At 37.4% G+C, this 19127-nt stretch overlaps 1 protein-coding gene across 2 annotated transcripts in view; it reads right to left on the reverse strand.

The window, feature by feature from the left end:
* The window catches only part of abca5 (ATP-binding cassette, sub-family A (ABC1), member 5), a 22800-nt gene extending 7335 nt beyond the window's left edge, over nt 1–15465 (reverse strand). The window contains exons 1-23 of one of the 2 annotated variants that reach the window (XM_016480727.1): nt 15320–15465; nt 13093–13241; nt 10299–10488; nt 9814–9981; nt 9535–9632; nt 8869–9095; nt 8627–8768; nt 7785–7973; nt 6311–6458; nt 5647–5824; nt 5314–5372; nt 4629–4739; nt 4321–4496; nt 3358–3477; nt 3131–3269; nt 2961–3051; nt 2682–2821; nt 2152–2271; nt 1771–1972; nt 1371–1537; nt 1152–1279; nt 801–938; nt 611–724 (exon numbers count right to left, since the gene is read on the reverse strand). In XM_016480727.1, the coding sequence (XP_016336213.1) occupies nt 611–724; nt 801–938; nt 1152–1279; nt 1371–1537; nt 1771–1972; nt 2152–2271; nt 2682–2821; nt 2961–3051; nt 3131–3269; nt 3358–3477; nt 4321–4496; nt 4629–4739; nt 5314–5372; nt 5647–5824; nt 6311–6458; nt 7785–7973; nt 8627–8768; nt 8869–9095; nt 9535–9632; nt 9814–9981; nt 10299–10488; nt 13093–13241; nt 15320–15332 (3207 nt within the window). In that variant the 5' untranslated portion in view covers nt 15333–15465. Of the gene's footprint in view, nt 1–610; nt 725–800; nt 939–1151; nt 1280–1370; nt 1538–1770; nt 1973–2151; nt 2272–2681; nt 2822–2960; nt 3052–3130; nt 3270–3357; nt 3478–4320; nt 4497–4628; nt 4740–5313; nt 5373–5646; nt 5825–6310; nt 6459–7784; nt 7974–8626; nt 8769–8868; nt 9096–9534; nt 9633–9813; nt 9982–10298; nt 10489–13092; nt 13242–13402; nt 13499–15319 lie in introns of those variants that run through there. The other variant, XM_016480728.1, reaches the window with a different exon arrangement.
* Between the last annotated feature and the right edge of the window lie 3662 nt (nt 15466–19127).

The following is a 19127-nucleotide window of genomic DNA, read 5'->3' on the forward strand; positions in this document are numbered from 1 at the left end:
TTTTTTTTTTCGCGTTCCCCCATCTCCACCCCCAATCATTAGTGCCGCTTGTTCGGTCTTTGACAGAACATATAGGACAATTTTTTAAATAGCGCCATAAAATTTATTTCAAACTTAATTCAAGCACTTTCAAGGACCTATGTTTGTTTTCAAGTACTTTCCAGGCCTTGAATCCATGTCTGAAATTCAAGTACTTTCAAGTACTTTCAAGAAGTGTGGGAACCCTGATTATTACAAATAACTTCTTTTTAAAAATGATTAAAATAGAAAGCCATTTATTCCTGTGATGCAAAGCTGAACTTTCAGCATCATTATTCCAGTCTAGTTTCACATGATCCTTCAGAAATCAAATATGCTGATTTGCTTTTATCAGAAAAGTTCAAAAGAACTGCATTTATTTAAAATAGAATGTTTTTCAATGTAAAACATCTTTTTTTTTATGTAAATGCAATGTTTTGCAATGTAAAACATCAATTTAATGCATACTTGTCAAATAAAAACAATGAAGTTCAAATAAGTTCAAATAAAAAAAGGTTAATACAAATTTAAAATAAAAAAAAAAGTTACAATTTAATTTATCATTATATGAAGTTACAATCCACATATATACCTCTTTGTCTCTTGTGTGGTCCATTGCAAAATAGGCTGGCATCCCAGCGGCCAGCATCCCAAGAATCACAGCCTCAATGTAAACCAGTGCATAGGACATCTTATCTGGGATTTGCTAAAATGCAGACAGAATATAGCTGTAGACACTCACAAGAAACAACAATAGCAGTGTACTAATGCATTACACTTACATAGTCGAAGGGTTTAGTCCATGTTCTAATGTGTCCAGTGCCATTAAAGCCCCTCAGGAGGGCGTTACTGAGCACATTGACAGCCATAGGCAAAGAGTGCACAGTGGTACTGTTAAACGCTAAAATGTAGGTAAAATCCTGGTATTGAGAAACAACAAGAAAAGGACAGGAGGGTTAAATACATATTTTGAAGAACAGCAAGTGTTTGAATTAATTTTCAACATAAAAACAATCATTTCAGGACAATCCACTGTTGAGAAATTAATTCCTAAAATTCAAACTGTGGAGTGTAAAAGCGTAGAGAGGTTAAGCAATTGTACTGGTATGAAAACATGCAATTCTCTTTCTCACCTTACTGGATCCTGTCACGTTGATGGCGGCGCTGACAGGTGCAGCAGACATGTAGTCCAGTTTTTTCATCATTTCCACTTTAATATCCTGAGACTCCAGATTGTGGATGAACCCTGACAGGTCAGAATCTACCACAGCAAACAGATGTCAATTAACCAAATTGGTTAATGTGAAACGACAACAATTGTCAATATAATACACACAAGTATTGTCACAGACCGGTGGAATTTTGCACAAGCAGGCTGGTGGTGTATTTGCGAGGAGCCTCGTTGCAGTGCAGCAGGTATATAGGTGAAAACAGTCTTTCAGGAGAATGAATCTGAATGTTTCCCGTGGCCACGGACAGAATCAGCATTGCAGATAAGAACACCAGGAACAGTGTCAAACTGGGTAAAAGAAAGGAGACAAAAGTATGACTTATAGCTTTGTATAACACATGAATCATATGTATAATTAAGATAATTATATGGTTCATGCATCCATCACCTCGATGGGTTTGAGTATGGCCTGGGTCTGGTTCAATATAAATATAATTTTGGGTCTGTAAGATTGATTTATTTATGTTTTTTTTTAATGAAAGGCAAACATGATCAAGTAGTACTTGCTAGCATTTGCTCACTTGTATATGATAGGTTTTCTCTCTCTCTGCAGGTTGAGCATGTGCAGCCAGGCCACGGTGCTAAACTGCTGCCTCCAAAGGGCTCGACCGGTTACTGCATCCTGCCTGCTGTCTGAAAACGTCAGCAGCCGCTGGTCTGTGTCATCCATAGAGGACGCATCTCCCTCATCTTCCACCTTTTCTTGGTTAAACACACTGTAATCTACCAATGAAGGAACACACAAATAGAGTAGGCGTTATACCTCTTGATCACTTCACTATGGTGGTTCATTGTAATACTGATCAATTTCATGTAGTTCATATCAAAAGATCTCAAAGTGTTGAAGTGTGTCATTTTGAACAGAGATGCTTTGAACCAGTTTAGATAGGTGGTTATCTTACCAGCCTGATCCACTTCTGCCTCTGCCTCCAGACGCAAGAAGACGTCCTCTAATGTTGTCATGGAGACACCGTAGTTAATGATACCCAGGTCAGGTCGACAGTCCAGCTCCGCAAATAGCCCTGGAGTGCAACGTGAGTGAGAGGCGAGAAGAGTTTAGTAACCATAGAAATTGTTAATATTTTTGGATTGCAAGAAACAAGAAAACTAACCACACACACCAAAAGCACTTCTTTACAGTCCTCATCATTTACTAACCCTCAAGTCAATCCAAACCTATATGTAAGTCATGCAGGTTTGGAATATGAAAGTGAATAAATCACTTTCCACACAACACAACCAATATCATAGACGTCATATAAAAAGGCTATCAACAATAAATCTACATAAAAAATACAAATAAAAAATAAAACTGCCCCAATAAAACACCACCACAGTCCTGGTGAAAGCATGAAGCAATCTGTTGCTCCGCAGGGCATATGGCAGTGTGGCACATAGCAGATGGTGACATGAGGGCAAATAGAAGCGAGACCTGGGAAAGTGTCCATGCTCTCGAAAGGCAATGTGAATGTAAGCTCAGCCTCTTGCTGCCTTGACAACTGAGCCTTGGGAACATGCTGCTTGACCAGCGATGTGATGTTCTCCACTTCACAGCCTTCAGTTACAGACATTCTAGAAGAGGTTTAGAATGACAGTGTTAATGTAGCAGCAGCAATGGGTGACCGGAAGAAAAAAAATATATACATGCATACATACATACACATAAAATGTCATAAATATAACATTTTTTTGCACTTTTCTTAAGACTAACCTAAGATGGTAGCCAACCCCACACTTGGTCTTCAAGTACAAAGAGGAACCAACACATTTCAGCTGTCCTTGCGAGATGACAGCTTTACGATCTGTGTGACAGAAAACTCAGGTGTGTGAGATTGAGCCGTAAATGACTGATGGAAGAAAAGTGAAAAATTATCAAAGTACCTGCAAGTATATCTGCCTCGTCCATGTAATGAGTGCTGAATACAGTAACTCTGCCTGCTCTACGGCTCTTCAGTAAGGACCAGACCTGGTGCCGAGACACTGGGTCCATACCAGCCGTAGGCTCATCCAGAAGAAGGATCTGATTCATAAGCAAAAGGACATCGAGGGAGGGGGATAAATAAGCAAACGAATCAAGAAGTCAAAGGTATAAGCCATCAGACATTTACCTTTGGGTCTCCGAGAATCGCTATGCCCACCGAGAGCTTCCTCTTCTGGCCTCCACTCAGGTTTTTCGCCTGGGCGTCCATAATCTTTTCTAAATCCAGATCCCTTAGAACTTTTCTCACCTTAAAATGAGAGATATTTTAGAATAGAAATTCTAACAAAAAAGGATGAAGTAACTGGATGTTTCTGGCTTTATTGAAGATATTTTTTAAATACTACCATTTAAAATTTTTGGGTCAGCAAATTTTTATTCTGCGAGGACATTAAATTGATCAAAAGCGACTGTAAGGATTTTTTCATTGTTACACAAGACTTCTATTTTAAGCAAATGCTGTTTTTATTTTATATTCAAAGAATCCGGAAAGATCTGAATCACGATTTTTAAACCAGAATGATTTTTGAAAGATCATGTCACACTGAAGTGAAAATTCAGCTTTGGCATCCATTACATTTTAAAATATATTAAAATAGAAAACAGCTATTTTAAACTGTAATATTTTATTAACTGTATTTTTTTATTATTTATTTTTAATCAAATAAATGCAGCCTTGGTGAGCATAAGAGACTCCTTTCACAAACATCAGTATATGAAATAGAGAAAAATAAAAAATGTTTTTGATTAAAATAAAGTGAAAAAAGAAGCAGCAATATTAATGTTTTTTTTTTTCTTTTAATAAAAAAAAAAAAAAAAAAAAAAAAAAAAAATCGTTCCGTTCCCAAAATTTTTAATGGTAGTGTATCTATGGATAAAAGGAATTAAACAAAAAATCCTTCTAGAACCAAGACCACTTAAGTGTGAGGTCACTGTTGCATTGTATAATGGATGTAATTAAATACACAGTGTGGAGCTGATATCAAATCAGCTTTTTCAATGCATTGTATGGGAAGTGGTTTCTGAATTTCCCACACAATGAGTCAACATGCAGTCAGCAGATGTGGTCTCTAGATCCACTGGGAGTTCCTACCTCGCTATCAATATCAGAGGGCAGGATCCCTTTGATGGCAGCAAAGATCCTCAGGTGTTCCTCTACAGTGAGCACATCAAAGATGATGTTGAACTGGGGGCATATACCAATCAGCTGTTTCATCTCGGCCCCGTCTGCTATCTCTGCCACAGGAGAGCCATAGATGGTTGCCGTGCCTATGCGTAAAACACAGAATAATAGAATTGTGAGTATATAGCAGTACAACTTTAGTTTTGGCAAGGTATAGAGATCCAGTAAGACTTAATTGTGTTCACAAAAAATTTCAAAATTAGCATCTTATGCATCACCTTCTGTAGGGGGGCAGATGCCACACAGGATGTTCATGAGGGTGGATTTTCCTGCTCCACTGTGACCCAGCAGGGCAGTGATCTGATCCTCGTAGATTTCAAAAGTCAAACCTTTAGATCACAAATGGACAGAAGACATAACATTCACCTACACATCAGAGCCAGAAGTCTGGTCATAAACTTCATTTTTAAGACCAAGATCATGTGCACTATGGGACTGTTTAGTACTACGGAGGTAAAAAGTGTTGCAAATACCATTTTGTCTACAGTATCCACCTTTTTCTTCAACGTGGAAGTAAGCCTATGGGTGAGACTTACGGTTCATTAGCCACTATAGGTAAATAACGAGGAGAATAACAACGTGCAGTAACCGGTAAAACTGTTTGCACTGCAAACCAGTGTGTTCATAATTAAGATAATACATTAAAATAATATGATAAGACAGACCAACTTTCAATATCAAGCAGCAAAATTATTAATAGCTGGACGGAGTGGACGCAGATGAGACTGGAAGCCAGACCCATAGAATTTACAAATGGCCGCGCCCATTTTTACAACAAGAAAAAGGTGGATACAAAAAGTAGTTTAGTCCTCAAATCCATAAATGCGGAGCAAGAGGATGCATACATCATGTGTATCACACAAACAAGGAAGTGTCAATTTGGACATAGGTGGGAAGTCTCACCTCTCAAAGCCTCCACTTTGGTGTCTTTCTCTCTGTACATTTTACGAATATTGCAGATCCTAACAGGAGTAAAAAAATAAACACAGAAATGGATATTAAATGGGTTGCTCTGGCTGGATGCCAGCTCTCTTCAAGCCCAAATCTATCCAGGCTTTGAAGGATTTTAACCTACATCAGCTCTAAAAACATTGCTTCCTTTTCCAAACTACTCTCTAAATCACTTCACTGGTCTGAATATGGAGGTACAAAAAATAAAATAAAACAAAATAAAAATATTAAACCAAACAACACAGACAGACAGATAGATATACATTTTGTGTTTCAAGTCTGCACCTGATAACCTCTTTGCCTCTAAACTCAGGAGAAACCGCCTCCACCGATTCATCATTCACTGGGGTTCCGTTGACCTCGCCCTCATACAAAGAGCTCACCTCCACATAGCGCTTCCTCCGCTTCGACCAATAGGATGGCTTTAGGAAGTACAGCACTGAACGCCTTGTGCCAAACTCGCCTGAAGGAAGAAATGGTCATTTATGTGGGAAGGTCACAAACGCCTCCATCCCAGTTAAGTAATAACTAAAACAGATTGTGTGTGTATTCTTTAGAGCAGCCACATAATGATATTTTATGGCATCTGCAAATGCTTTTAAGAGAACAAACTGCTGCATTTAAAAGTATAACAAACTTTAAGTCTTAAGCTAGAAAAGTGTGCTGGTGCAATCTTCCTCTTAAGAAAACACAAAGAAACATTTTGTGGTCTACTTAAAAAAAAAAAAAAGTATATTTCAAACATCAAAATCATTTTGAAGTCACATTAAATGGACAGTGAACAAACACAGTCTTGTTTCCAGGCTAAGCAAATTAATTTGCATTGGTATAAATCTGTATATGATGCCTGCATATAACCACAGTTAAGAACTGGAACTCTACTAAAACACAAAGAGAAATTCTGTGGTTCTAAACTGGTTATGCAAAATGCTTTGACTCTAGTTGTCACCTGGTAGTACTTGGTCCAGGTAAATGGCTAAAAGCAGATAGAGAATGCAGTCCAAGAACAGCATGACCATAGGAACATAGAGGGCATGAGGACCATTGCCCAGAGAGGAAAACACTGCGCCGTCCCCCTGAGCTTCCAGATACACCACCTACACACACAAACAGTGCCAGAATATACACTCTTTCAGATTTGGGATTTTGGACTTCTTTATTGTTAAAGCTGCAGTCCGTAAGTTTTGCCTCTTTGTCGCCATCTCTGTTTGAAAACCAGGAATTGCAGCTGTGTGCGGAATTATCTAGCTTGCGAGTCGGCACGGCTCCAGTGCGGATGAATCTAATGCTCTGAAGAGTATGTGTGGCAGTCAGTCACCGCACCGGTATGGATATTTACTGTACTTCGCAATCGCAGATTCTCTCATATCACATCAAACCGTTCAAATTATTATTATTATTGTTACACTTTATTCTGAAATTATTAATGTTAACAACATTAGCATTGGTGACTAGGAGTATGTATTAGTGTGTAGATTTCAATTTCTGCACAGTCTAATCTAATTGTCATACTCTTCGAATTTCATATTAAGAAATTATTTTAACCCAAAAGCAAATTATGCTCCCTTCGAACTGGTTTTCTTTAAAATACAAATCTTTGTAATCCCAGGCTATCTGTAATCAGAAGCACATTTAGCTTACCGTGAATCGGGCTAAAGTAAGAAATAGGTTTGAACACTGGCTGGTTATGTACTTGCTCAAATATTGATTTTGGATAATTTTTAACCAAAAAAAAGTTACGGACTGCAGCTTTAACCATAACTAACTACATTCTGACCCCATACTTTTGAATGGTAGTATACAATTTTTATAAAATGTTTTTAATGTTATTGATTTTATTGTAAGAAGTCTCGTGCTTACCAATCCTTTATTAATTTGATCAAAAATCCATTAAAAATGTAATAGTGAAAATTGTTATTTTGTTTTCTATTTTAGAACATTTTAAATTTCATGATTCTTCAGAAATTATTCTAATAAACTGATTTGGTGGCCAAGAAACATTTCTGATCATCTATGCTGAAATCAATTGTGCTGCTTAGGTGTATTTTTTTGGTGTAAACTGTGATGCATTTTTTTTTTTCAAAATAATTAGATAAATAAAATAGTTCTAAACAACAGCATATATTTGAAATAGAAATCTTTTGTAATGTTATTAACATTGTTGCTGTCACTTTTGATCATTTTAATGCATCCTTGCTAAATAAAAAAATTACCTTCAAAAAAAACAAAAAAACATCTAACAGACCCCAACAAAAGTGTACAAACTACTTTTGTGTGAAAACGTTCTAGGCTAAAGTACTACTGATTTGTTATTCAAATCATCACTATTCTCATATGCATTTCTTGGCCAACGGTCCCACAACCTAGGTGACTGTCATTAAACCATGGACACCATGGAGTGCGTTTGTGGAAAAGTGTGTTACCTGGGCGATGCCGATAGAGAAGGCGCTGGGAGACAGAAGGCAGAGGAGCCACACGGCTGACTGGGGGAAATCTCTCATCAGCACAGTGAAAAGAGATAGACACCCGAAGACCACCGTCAGCATGGAGCCCACTGTACTTGCAAACTTGGGCTTCTTAAACAATGGGGTCAACATGAAGGAGAAGAAAATCTGTGGGATTAAGAAGTGGGAAAATTAAGACTTTTGAGGAAAGGTTTGAGGTCAGCAAACTAAAATGTAACACACTGGTCTAATTTTCTTCAATTCATCATCTCATGTAAAAAAAAAAAAACAACAACAGACCCTTACATTTTTAAGTCTTTATCTGTCACATAGACACCACTTTTCATAATACAATTAATTCCCAATGTATAAAACCAATACCTGTCCAGTATTTTGTTCACGTTGAATATCGTGTTCCATTCAGAAATGTCACATTATGAAAATAACTCACAAATGCGGTTTCATTTCTTGAAGAAAATACTCTTTAATGCGGACAACTGTATGGCTAATGCTTTCTTGAAGAAAAAAAGAAAAAAAAGCTTGCATTCTGTCAGATATTTTACCAGTATAATCATACCCCACTGACGCAAAAGAAAACCAACGCAGCAGAAAGCAATTTAGCCTCTGAAAACGAAAATGAAAACTAATAACATATTAAATATGACCCCAGATTAGCCTGTCACTCATATGACTACTCTCAATGTAGGCAGAAATCGAGACCTGAGGCCAAATGAGTGCACGGCCATTTAAATGGCTTTACGCACTCTAAAGCTTTGAGTCGCTATTGTTCAGGATGTGACTGGAGGGTTGCTAGGACTTACGGAGGATATTCCATAGAGGAAAATGAGGAGGAAGATGACAAAGAAGTTGCTGTTGGAGAACAGGGGTGTGCAGGTTGCTATAACAGCCATGAGAATGGACATGGTCGTCACTAGTGCAGCATAGAGGAGGCCCCATGAAAGCCTAAAGAAATCGGAAGAAAAGTTTACAGACTGACCATTTATACACGTTTTAAATTGGCTATGAATTATAATGTCATAATTCCTGCAGTGGATACACTTACCAAAAGGCAGAGTCATACAATCCCATCATGCTCATTGTGTCTTTCAGTCGCTGCTCTTTTTCAGCTGCCACATTGACAATGAGGAAAGAGACAAAGGGTGTAAATGCCAGCACTAGGTATATGGAGATCAGGGCATGAGGGAACTTCTGGACCTCCACCGAACCCGGATGTCCCATCATCACTGCACGCACTTTTAGTTCGTTCCACACGGGACGTTTGGTCTTCATCTGCAAAAGAACGAAGACGTAATTATGGAAGCAAAAAATCATACCACTCAGCAACTTCCTATTACCATAAAAACACTGTAAAAATCTGATATTACAAAAGATTTCCATTTCAAATAAGTGTTCTTTTGAACTCTCTCTTCATTAAAGAATCCTGCAAAAAAAAAACCTGCATGATGGTTTCCACAAAAATATTAAGCATCACAACTGTTTTCAACATCAGTAATAAGAAATCTTTCTTGAGCAGAAAATCAGCATATCAGTAATGCTTTCTAAAGGATCATGTGAAGACTAGAGTTATGGCTTCTTTTAAAAAGTTTTTAAAATTATACTTTTAACAGTTAATATATGTTCATCCCAGACTTCAGCAGGCAGATGCACTCCATTTTAACAGCTACAATGCTTAAATACCAATAAATTATTCATCCATGCCATTTCAAACCTGTATAATGGCAGCATCAATGAGAGACTGCAGCCGTATGAATCCAGAATACCAGTAGTTGGCGGCACGGCAGTTGACATAGTTTGTGTAACAGCTTGCTGTGGATAAAATTTTTTAAAAAACACACCCGTCATACCAGTTCCTTTCATTACAGATCAAACGGTTACAAAGTGAATGTCATTTGCATTAAAAAGGAGGTCACAAATTAACCAAAGAAGAAGCTAAATCAGGTGCCACAGCTGCTGTGGCTTTATGATTTCAGCACTGAGTGATTCTCACTTATGGATTCGGTGAAATCGCTAGGCAGAGGGAGTTGGTTGTACGGGAATCGCAGAAGGTACGTCATTGAATCCAAGAAGACCACCCCTACAAAGCCATCAGGTTCATAGAGACTGGCATTCTCCAAATCTTCCTCAGTGGAGAACATCTCTAATCGCTCATTAATGGCTGAGGATTCAACACCCACAAACAAATGAAAAGAAACACACACAGCGAGTCCACTTTAAAAACCATCAGAGTCAACGCTACCACATCATTAATTAGCAAAGCATTCAGTAACATAAACGAATACACCATGCAATACTATTTAGTTGTTTGCTTTAAATTAGAAACAGAAAAACTAGAATTACGCATAAACGTTACAGATCAGTGAAATGTTCTAGTGTGATTGTCAAAATAAAAAGCAAAATTTGGTAAAATTTAAACTTTAAAAAAAAAAGCTTTTTTTTTGTTATTAAAGAAATACAACAATAAATCTGACGTACGCAGTTCCCGTGCCACCTCCTCCATGATGTGATTGGTGACATTGTTGATGGGGGTGTAGCCGAGACCTTTGAGTGACAGGTCCCGTTCATACTCCAGCTCCTTGGTGCTGATACTGCCATATGAGACATGAGGGTTGAGGGTGCTAATGAGGATGAGGAGGCCCAGGAGCAGCAATGGCAAGATCAACTCCTGCAAAGTGCAAAGAAAGAAGAGCAACAATTAGGTAACTCAGAAAAAAATAAAAAATAAAAAAAGTAATTCCATACTGTCGTGTTCTCAAAGCTACAGCTCTTGATTTGCTGCCTTAGGGAGGCCATAAACACACAGTGCCAGTGAGGGTTTCCAATCATCCCTCTGGGTTTATTTGCTAGACCATGACATGAGTTTAGCTTTTAATGTGCCTGGAGGATGTGCACTACAATCTTTGCTGCAAAATGTTTTGGGGAATTCATTTTAAGACCACATTGAAGAAAGTCGTTGATTTCATGATTTACAGATTTCCAATACTGGATTCTTACTGGTCAAATGGGCTATTCCCTCCCTTAAAACCAAAACTGTATTATTAAAAATGCTAAAAGAATTTCGTTTTTGCAAGTATACACTACCGTTCAAATGTTTTGGGTCAGTGAGATTTATATTTTGTTTTTTTTTTAATGATCAATACTTTTTTTTCAGCAAGGATGCATTAAATTGATTAAAAACGATTGTGTTTATGTATATATTTATATAATATTTTCTATTTGAAATAAATCATCTTCTTTCGAACTTTTGTATTCTTCAAAGAATCAGCATCATAGTTGATCAGCAGCATCATAGTTTCCGTTTACACACACACACACACACACACACACACACAAACTTAACCAGCACTAACCAGCAACCGTTTTCAACATTGAAAAAAAATCCGAAATGTTTATTGAGCAGCAAATCATTATATTAGAATGTTTTCTGAAGGATCGTGACACTGGAGTAATGGCGGTTTAAAATTCCGCTTTGCATCACAGGAATAATTTCATTTTTTAATAAAAAAAAATTCAATTACATTTTTAATAAAAAAAAAAAAAAAAACATTTTAAATTGTGACATTATTTGACAATATTACAATTGACAATATTACTGTTTCCCCATATTTTTGATTAAATAAACGTAGACTTGGTAAGCACAACAGACTTATTGAGCCCAAACTTTTGAACAGTAGTGTACCCGTGTATGATAAAGGTTTTGCTGCATAGTGGTAAATCACTGTACTGACTGAATTAAGTCTGACCTACATACATGAAGCCCACTATAACAAAGAACTCTGAACAATACAACTTGCTTCAGCATCTCCACCTCCAGAAAAATCAATACAGAGATGACAATCGTTGGCAAAAATCCCAACCATGACTACTTTATAATACAATTTATTTTGTTCCATTTCCAACCACTTTCCATAATGGAACATAACAATTTTCCTTTTATGAAGTCAGTTTAAAAGTACTTAAGTATTGATGGTAGGTGCTGACATGGACTAGTGGAACACCCATCCATTAACAGCCTTTTAATTCTGAAAGACTCTGATGTGGCTTTCACGAAACAAACAGGAGGCAGAGAGCCATTCAAAATACATTTAAAAAGTTACTGTAGGATATCAGACCGAATCAGACAATCTAAGATTTGGTCAAAACATGGTTGAACTTACATAAAAAAATGCATGACCACATGAACAGAAGAAAAAAGGGAAATGACTTGAGGAGGATTTTTTCTTTTCTCTTTCTGAATCAAAGAAGAGAATAAACAACATGCTGGGCAGTAAAGAGTCAACAGAGTGGATGGAAGAGGATTTCATCCAGATGGAGGGGAATTACAACATAACATTAGTGTTAAGACTGCTAAGTCTAGTGATTTTATAAAGCAGACTGTGTAACGGCAATTTTGTACTGCTCATTTAGCAGATGCTCTTATCAAAAGTGACATACATACACTTATTACAGGAAAAATCCTTCTGGAGCAACCTGAGGTAAATGGTTGTGATCAAGGATACATTTTGGCAGATCACGGGATCTTTGAACAGATTGACAGGGACTTTAAGACCTTTTTAAGACTAAGTAAAGAAATATTAAGAAACAACAGTGCTGCATGATAAATTGTATTTTAATTGTGATTATGATTTCTTCTCTCTATTAAGCATAATAGCCTGTGATATTTGCCAGTCTAAATCTGCGAGCAAACCACGCAAGTTGCCACTCTTTTGATTTGTGCTTATGTTCAATAATTCTGATGAAATGTTTTAAAAAAAAAATCTAAAATGACAATTAGCTTGATTAATAATCATTTATATTTATTGAGCAAAATAATTTTGATTAACAGTTTAACCATTACTGTGTATTAGCAACACTATTTTTTTCCCAAGCAATTTCCTCTTAACATTTCCAAGAAAACAAGACTTCATTTCTTCATCTCAATCTCATCTCAAGTAAATGCATCTTGATTTAAGGATGTTTAGATATTTGTATTGGAAAACAAGGCAGAAATACTGAGGAAGATATTAATTTTTACAATGCGTGTAACATTTAATGCATTTAAGACTTTCTGCTATTATTTAAGATCTTAATTTGTGGATATGTGAATTAACACTTTTTAGGACACACAAAAACCCTGCATTGAAATGGACATTTCAGTCATTTCTGGTGAAGACTATACAAACTTCAGAGGGAGCTCAATACCATCGCATAGAAGAGACGTGCAAAAGCTTTAATAGTGCAACAGATTTGTAGCAGAGAAGAAAGCATATGAGTGGCAGATGAAAGGCACCTGGAGACTCTGTTGTTTGGTCCTCCATTTGATCAGCAGGTTTTTGTAGAGCAGGCTCCTCGTTTGATGCCAGACTCCGGCATCTCTTCTGGTTATAGGCTGCATTCTTCCAGCATGCTTCAGCTGACTGGCACATGGATCAGACACAGCTGCAAAACAAAACACAACCTTCTTAGTGCAAGTGAACAAATTGGCAAATTTTTGCTTTGAATTTGTCAGGCCAACAGTATGTTTCTTCACAAATCATAGTTCATATTATTCGGCAAAGCTAAGATAAGACATGACAGCATGCGAGTACGACGCTCCAAACCTTGGACCTTTCTAGAATGATCTCATACTATAATCTGAATTTTCTTTGTTAGCAGAATGTGGTGCATTAACAGCAGGGGTGCCCAAATTCAATCCTGGAGGGACGGTGTCCTGAAGAGTTTAGCCCCTACCTCAATCAGACACACCTGAACCAGCTAATCAAGCTAGAAATTTCGCGGCAGGTGTGTTGAGGCAAGTTGGATCTAAACTCTGCAGGACACTGGCCCTCCAGGACTGACCCCTTGTCCAAATACCCACACTTGCGGTCTTGGCCACTTGAGAGCGCATGCGCGCGACAGGAAGTAAGTGTGCAAGTCTGTCCCATGTCTTCAAAATGCCAAAGTGCAGTGCCCTTAATGGATACTAAATCCACACTATCTCGAATACCGCTCCAGAGCGCTATTCAAGGCTAAGTGTATCCCATCATGCATCATGTTCTGGAAATAAATCGTGAGACTTTTTGCCGAGATCTCGCGAGAGGTCACGGAAACCTTTCCAATGTAAGTTAAATATTAATATAATAATTAGATATTACAAATAATTTGGTAGAAAAACAGTGTTTTTACTTTTATTGGTGCAAAGATGAGTTGTGGTGATATTTATTTTGTACAACATTTGCAACTGCTTTTTATCATTTAATTAGAAGCACCACAAATTAAAATTATGTCATGTTATAGGGACTACTGAACAGATTTTAGACTTCAAATTAAAATTAAAATAAAGCTGTGTAAACACTTGCATTTTTACAACACTATAACACTCCCATCAGGTAATGAAAAGTTTGACACACACTTGTGGTCTTCACACCCACTTGAAGACTTCGGCCAAATACAGGAAATACGTCAGTAATCAAGTGGTCAAGTGCAAAGACTGCAAGTGTGGGTATTTGGACAAGGCTTGAGTTTGGGCACCCCTGATTAACAGGGAACCTGTTCAATATTCACACTTTTCTAATTAATCTTTCATCCAAAAATATCATTACACTGCTGTCCATTCAACATGAAAAAATAGGTTCACAGTTACAGTAACTTAACAATATATTATTATTATTAACCTAAAAGTAGTTCAAAAAATGAAAGTAAATATTCACAGGAAAATATTTTACAATAATCAATTTTCTATTTGCACTACTAAAGTAACGACACTAAACATTTTGAAAATGACTAATCAGAATGAATAACATGCCACTGATCATCATGCTTCATTACTGTATTAATTATCCAATACTTTACACACAGCAGACTATGAAAGCCCGTTTTCGCCACTGATTAATAAATAAATGAATGAAATGAAATAAAGGTAATTGCGAATTTATATCTCAATTTTTAGTTAGTTTACATCTGGCAATTCTTAGATTTTTCTCTGAATTCTGAGTTTACATTAAAAATTCTACCCCCACAAACAAAACAACTTATGGCAATTTGCTATTTAATATGCAGCTATTAAACTTTTTATCACGACTAAACCTTGTCCGCCAAGTTTCCCATGTCAAGTCTGAGAACACCTCAAGCAGAGTGAAGGGGAGTACGAAGGTAACGCGGATAAGAATACGAGAAAACAGCTTGTAAAGAGTGACAGTGTGCTTCTATCTTCCTGTAAACACACAACTCATACAATAATAAATAAAAACATAACTCATACGAATTTTTATGCAGAATGTTACTGCGCGTGCAGGAGGTCGCGTGCACCCGACATGTTGCAGGTCAATAACGGCAGGGCTGGGCTTTCGCCTCTTCTTTTTTACTTTAAAACAGATTACATATGTGTTCTTCGAATGTACATGAATTACTAGAACCAAACGTGAAAACTACCGATGTAATAATGAGTTTTGTTCGCTGCTCTCGGTGTGTAAACACTGACAGCTAACGCTAACTGGCTAACAGCTTTCCCTCAAGCTTAAACAAGGAAGTGCACTTACGTATGAAATACATTAAGACATGTCTTTCCTTTCCTCCAAATTCGCTTTGTTCTTTCCAAATAAATATCCTTTGGGGAGTAAATAAATAGGGAAGAGATCCAGTGCGGCGTTGTCAACACTACTTGAGCCTCTGCCATCAGCTGGACCGACCAGTCATTCAACCAATCAGCGCAGCGCTACAAGTTACGAGACTCGTGATTCGTCGGTGTCAAGCAGACCAATCAGGAGCCTCAGAACTTGTAGGACTTCGCTGATTGGTTGTGTGGTTTGTGTTTGACGTCATCAACACACCTCCGACCCCACCTGCCGTTGACCTACAGGTCTGAACTGCGACCCTGAATATATATTATAATACATCTGTGCTCTATAATTAATAATTGACTGATTTTTTGTTTTTTTTTACACATTTATTTTTACAGTTCTTTTCAATTGCATGCCCAGTTTAGACAGCAATGCCTTGCAGTGTCTCAACAGCTCAAGCACTTGACGACGCATTACCCACTGTGCTAGATATTTTTGCTATGCTTGCATTGTTTTGCTTGGTCATTGGAAATAGGAGATATTGTTTACACTGAAATATTGACATGTAGTCCTGATATCCACTGAGATGGTGCCAAAAAATAAAAATATGATACACACTGCATTGTGCTGACAGTACAGGAACACAAAGCCCTTTTTGTTGTTTAAAGCATAAAGGATACAGTATTTTGAACTACTGTTGTAGGTTCCTAAAAGGGAAACATTTGTGAACTATGACTGATGAAATCATTTATTTACCCTATAGAAAACAAGTTATTTTGCATGTTTGTGAAAGTTGGTTTTCCTCATATGTGGGCTGGGTGCATTTGAAGGCCTCAAGGCCAAACTGACTGACTGTGTAGGCCGGCCTCATGGCCTACTTGACTGAGCTTATGAATGGAGAATACACAGATAGAAATACTGGAGAAGGGAGATGCCACAGGATGAGATAATGTGTGTAAAAAAAAATGTAAATCCTAAAATGTGTAATCCTCTGCAAACGTGGGCACCTGGAAAGTGGTAGATAAGAGAAGTTATCTTTTGAAAAACGGACTAGCAGGTGGTTTTCTGCAATGAAAGCAAGTGTTCTGAAAAATAATAAACAATTGTGGAAAGTACTGGGAATGATGTATGATGCAAGAATGGTCTGTACTAGGGATGGAACGATTACCGGTTTCACGATAAATCACGATAAAATGCCCTGACGGTTAGTATTATCGTTTAAAATTTAAGTATCATCAAAACCGTATTTGATTACGGCCACCACCCACTGTTATATAGCGAATGCAAGGTAACTTTTACCTCAATACCAAAACTAACTGGGCAAATAATTGGACAAAAAAATATTGATTAGAGATTAAATATTTCGCAGAATATTAGAATTATTTCTGAAGGATCATGTGACACTGGAAGTAGTCCTAAAGGCAAGAGTAAAGACCGTTTACATTAAAGGCACAATATGCAATTTTTTGCCACTAGAGGGCGCATATTCAAAACAACCAAAGAAACAAAGGCGTAGTTAGATGACGCCGTGACTGAGTGTGGTCTTGAGGTGTGTTCTTTGAAGGGTGCAGAGTATTACTGTCTCGTATAAGCGTTTGAAACTCCCTTGGCGAAGGGAATGACTGACCAAATGTTACCTTGACAACGCTGCGCGTGCGTGCAGCATTCAGCTCTTCATCAGTTGTTGCAAATAAATATTTGAAGAGTTCATTTGCAAAAACCGATAACTCCATTTTAATTTTTTTTCAGAAATCACGTTTTTTTTTTATTGCGCATTCCAAGTAATATCAATCAAACTGCAGTTGGGTTGTTTTGATTAAGTAATAATAACAAACAAATACAGGTAATTTACAAAATTAAAGTGAATTGAAAGTATGTTTTTTAACATATTAAAAGTTTGTTTTATAGCAAAAGTAGATAACTCCAACAGTCGTGTTTTGGCAAAAGCAGATAACTCCACATTTCATGTTTTAGAGTTTAAAAAAACACTCGTTTAACTATAACCGTGATATGAAATTTTCATACCGTTACATCCCTAGTCTGTACGCTTATTGGACAGTGACCAACAACAAAGATGTGCAAAGATTGTAGTCTGGACAGAGAAAGACTCGGATGTTCTGCAGGCATCTCAGCTTTGTTGTCTTCTTGCAATAAAGTTCAATTTTGACTTCTGGAACTCTAAGCATTATTTTGCAAGACAGAGAAGACTTTTTGTCCACAACATGATGTCCTTAGAACTGACCTCGACAAAAATGTATATAATGTATGTAAGTGATATGTACAGTGCATATACTACTGCAATCACTTTGTCAATCAAATTTATTTGGTTACAAAAAAGGTATAAAATTAAGAGTAGAAAAAAGTGTCTACGCATGTATAATTCTGAAAAACAAAACAAAAATAGTCTTTTCAAAGAAAAGGCAGCCATTTTTGATTTTTCCTTTTTTGATTAAAAACATTCCACTGAGGGTATGAACTACGTTAAATACAGTATGCCACCTTGTCTGGTACTAAGAACTAACACAAACCCAAAAGGATTTTAGAGAAAACAGCTACGCTGAAACCTGCGTGACAGTGAAGGTACATTTACATTGATTATTAGCAGTAAACACAAAATGACATCAGTAATTGGAACGGGCACAGAAGCCAGACATATGAATCATAAGCAATGTGACAGTACATTCATTTGTGCAAGACCTGAGGGAGCAATACTTTCACAGAGAAGCTGCGAAATATATATTGCTCCCTGGGGAATGAGAGGGGTATATTTGATTCCTCAGTCGCATAAACAAGCATCACCGTTTCAGTTCTGCAGATTTAAATATGTTTTTGGGAACTGCTTAATGAATTTCAGTTGTCACTATAAGGCCTGATATACATATTCAATTGGAAGGCATCTGAGGCAGGTTTCATCCCCTGTCCCATTGGCTCGGTTTTAAAGGAGTGTGTTTGCATGTCATTGTGAGAAGTTTTTTACACAATTCAAGGCCATTGAATTCATGACAATCCATTTTTTCCACTTACACAAGCCAATGGACTAAATAAAATAAAATAAAAGACATTGTAAGTCGCCTGTCTTCAGAGAAAAGCTAGAAGCATTTTAGAAAAAACCCAGGTAGCAAAACAGGGGCACATTGTCTTTCTTTGTAGCCCAGTTTTCATGTGATCAGATACATTTCAGTAATGTTTTATCATCCGTTGTACAGCTCTTTCATCTGGATATAAGAAGAAACCTTCCACTGGGTCTCTACATGTTTTACTGGTTCCATAGTGCTGATTCTGGGGTTGAGAGGAGACAGTCTATGCTCAGGCCAGGCTTCAGTGTTTGCGGGTGCGCTGACCCCCTGTTCCGGTGGTTGTGACATACAGGAGGGGCTGAAGTTGCCTGGTTTGGGGGCCACGCTTGATGAGGTGGGAGGGCAGAGTGGAGGAAGTGACATCTGCTGTTGATACTGTTGAGAATTAATAAAGGTCAACAGGAAATCAAAACTGACTCAAATTTTTTTAATAGTTGTTCTTAGTGCTATTGAACACAACACATCTGTGCAATCTCATTGGTCTTCATCGAACACAAATTGGATGAATAAATTAAAAGTGAAAGTGACGTGACATGTGGCCAAGTATGGTGACCCATACTTGGAATTAGTGCTCTGCATTTAACCCATCCAAAGTGCACACACACAGCAGTGAACACACACACACCATGAACACACACCCGGAGCAGTGGGCAGCCATTTTTGCTGCGGCGCCCGGGGAGCAGTTGGGGGTTCGGTGCCTTGCTCAAGGG

This window comes from Sinocyclocheilus anshuiensis, unplaced genomic scaffold, assembly GCF_001515605.1.
Source record: "Sinocyclocheilus anshuiensis isolate Anshui unplaced genomic scaffold, SAMN03320099.WGS_v1.1 scaffold1833, whole genome shotgun sequence".
In the NCBI taxonomy this organism is placed as follows: Eukaryota; Metazoa; Chordata; class Actinopteri; order Cypriniformes; family Cyprinidae; genus Sinocyclocheilus; species Sinocyclocheilus anshuiensis.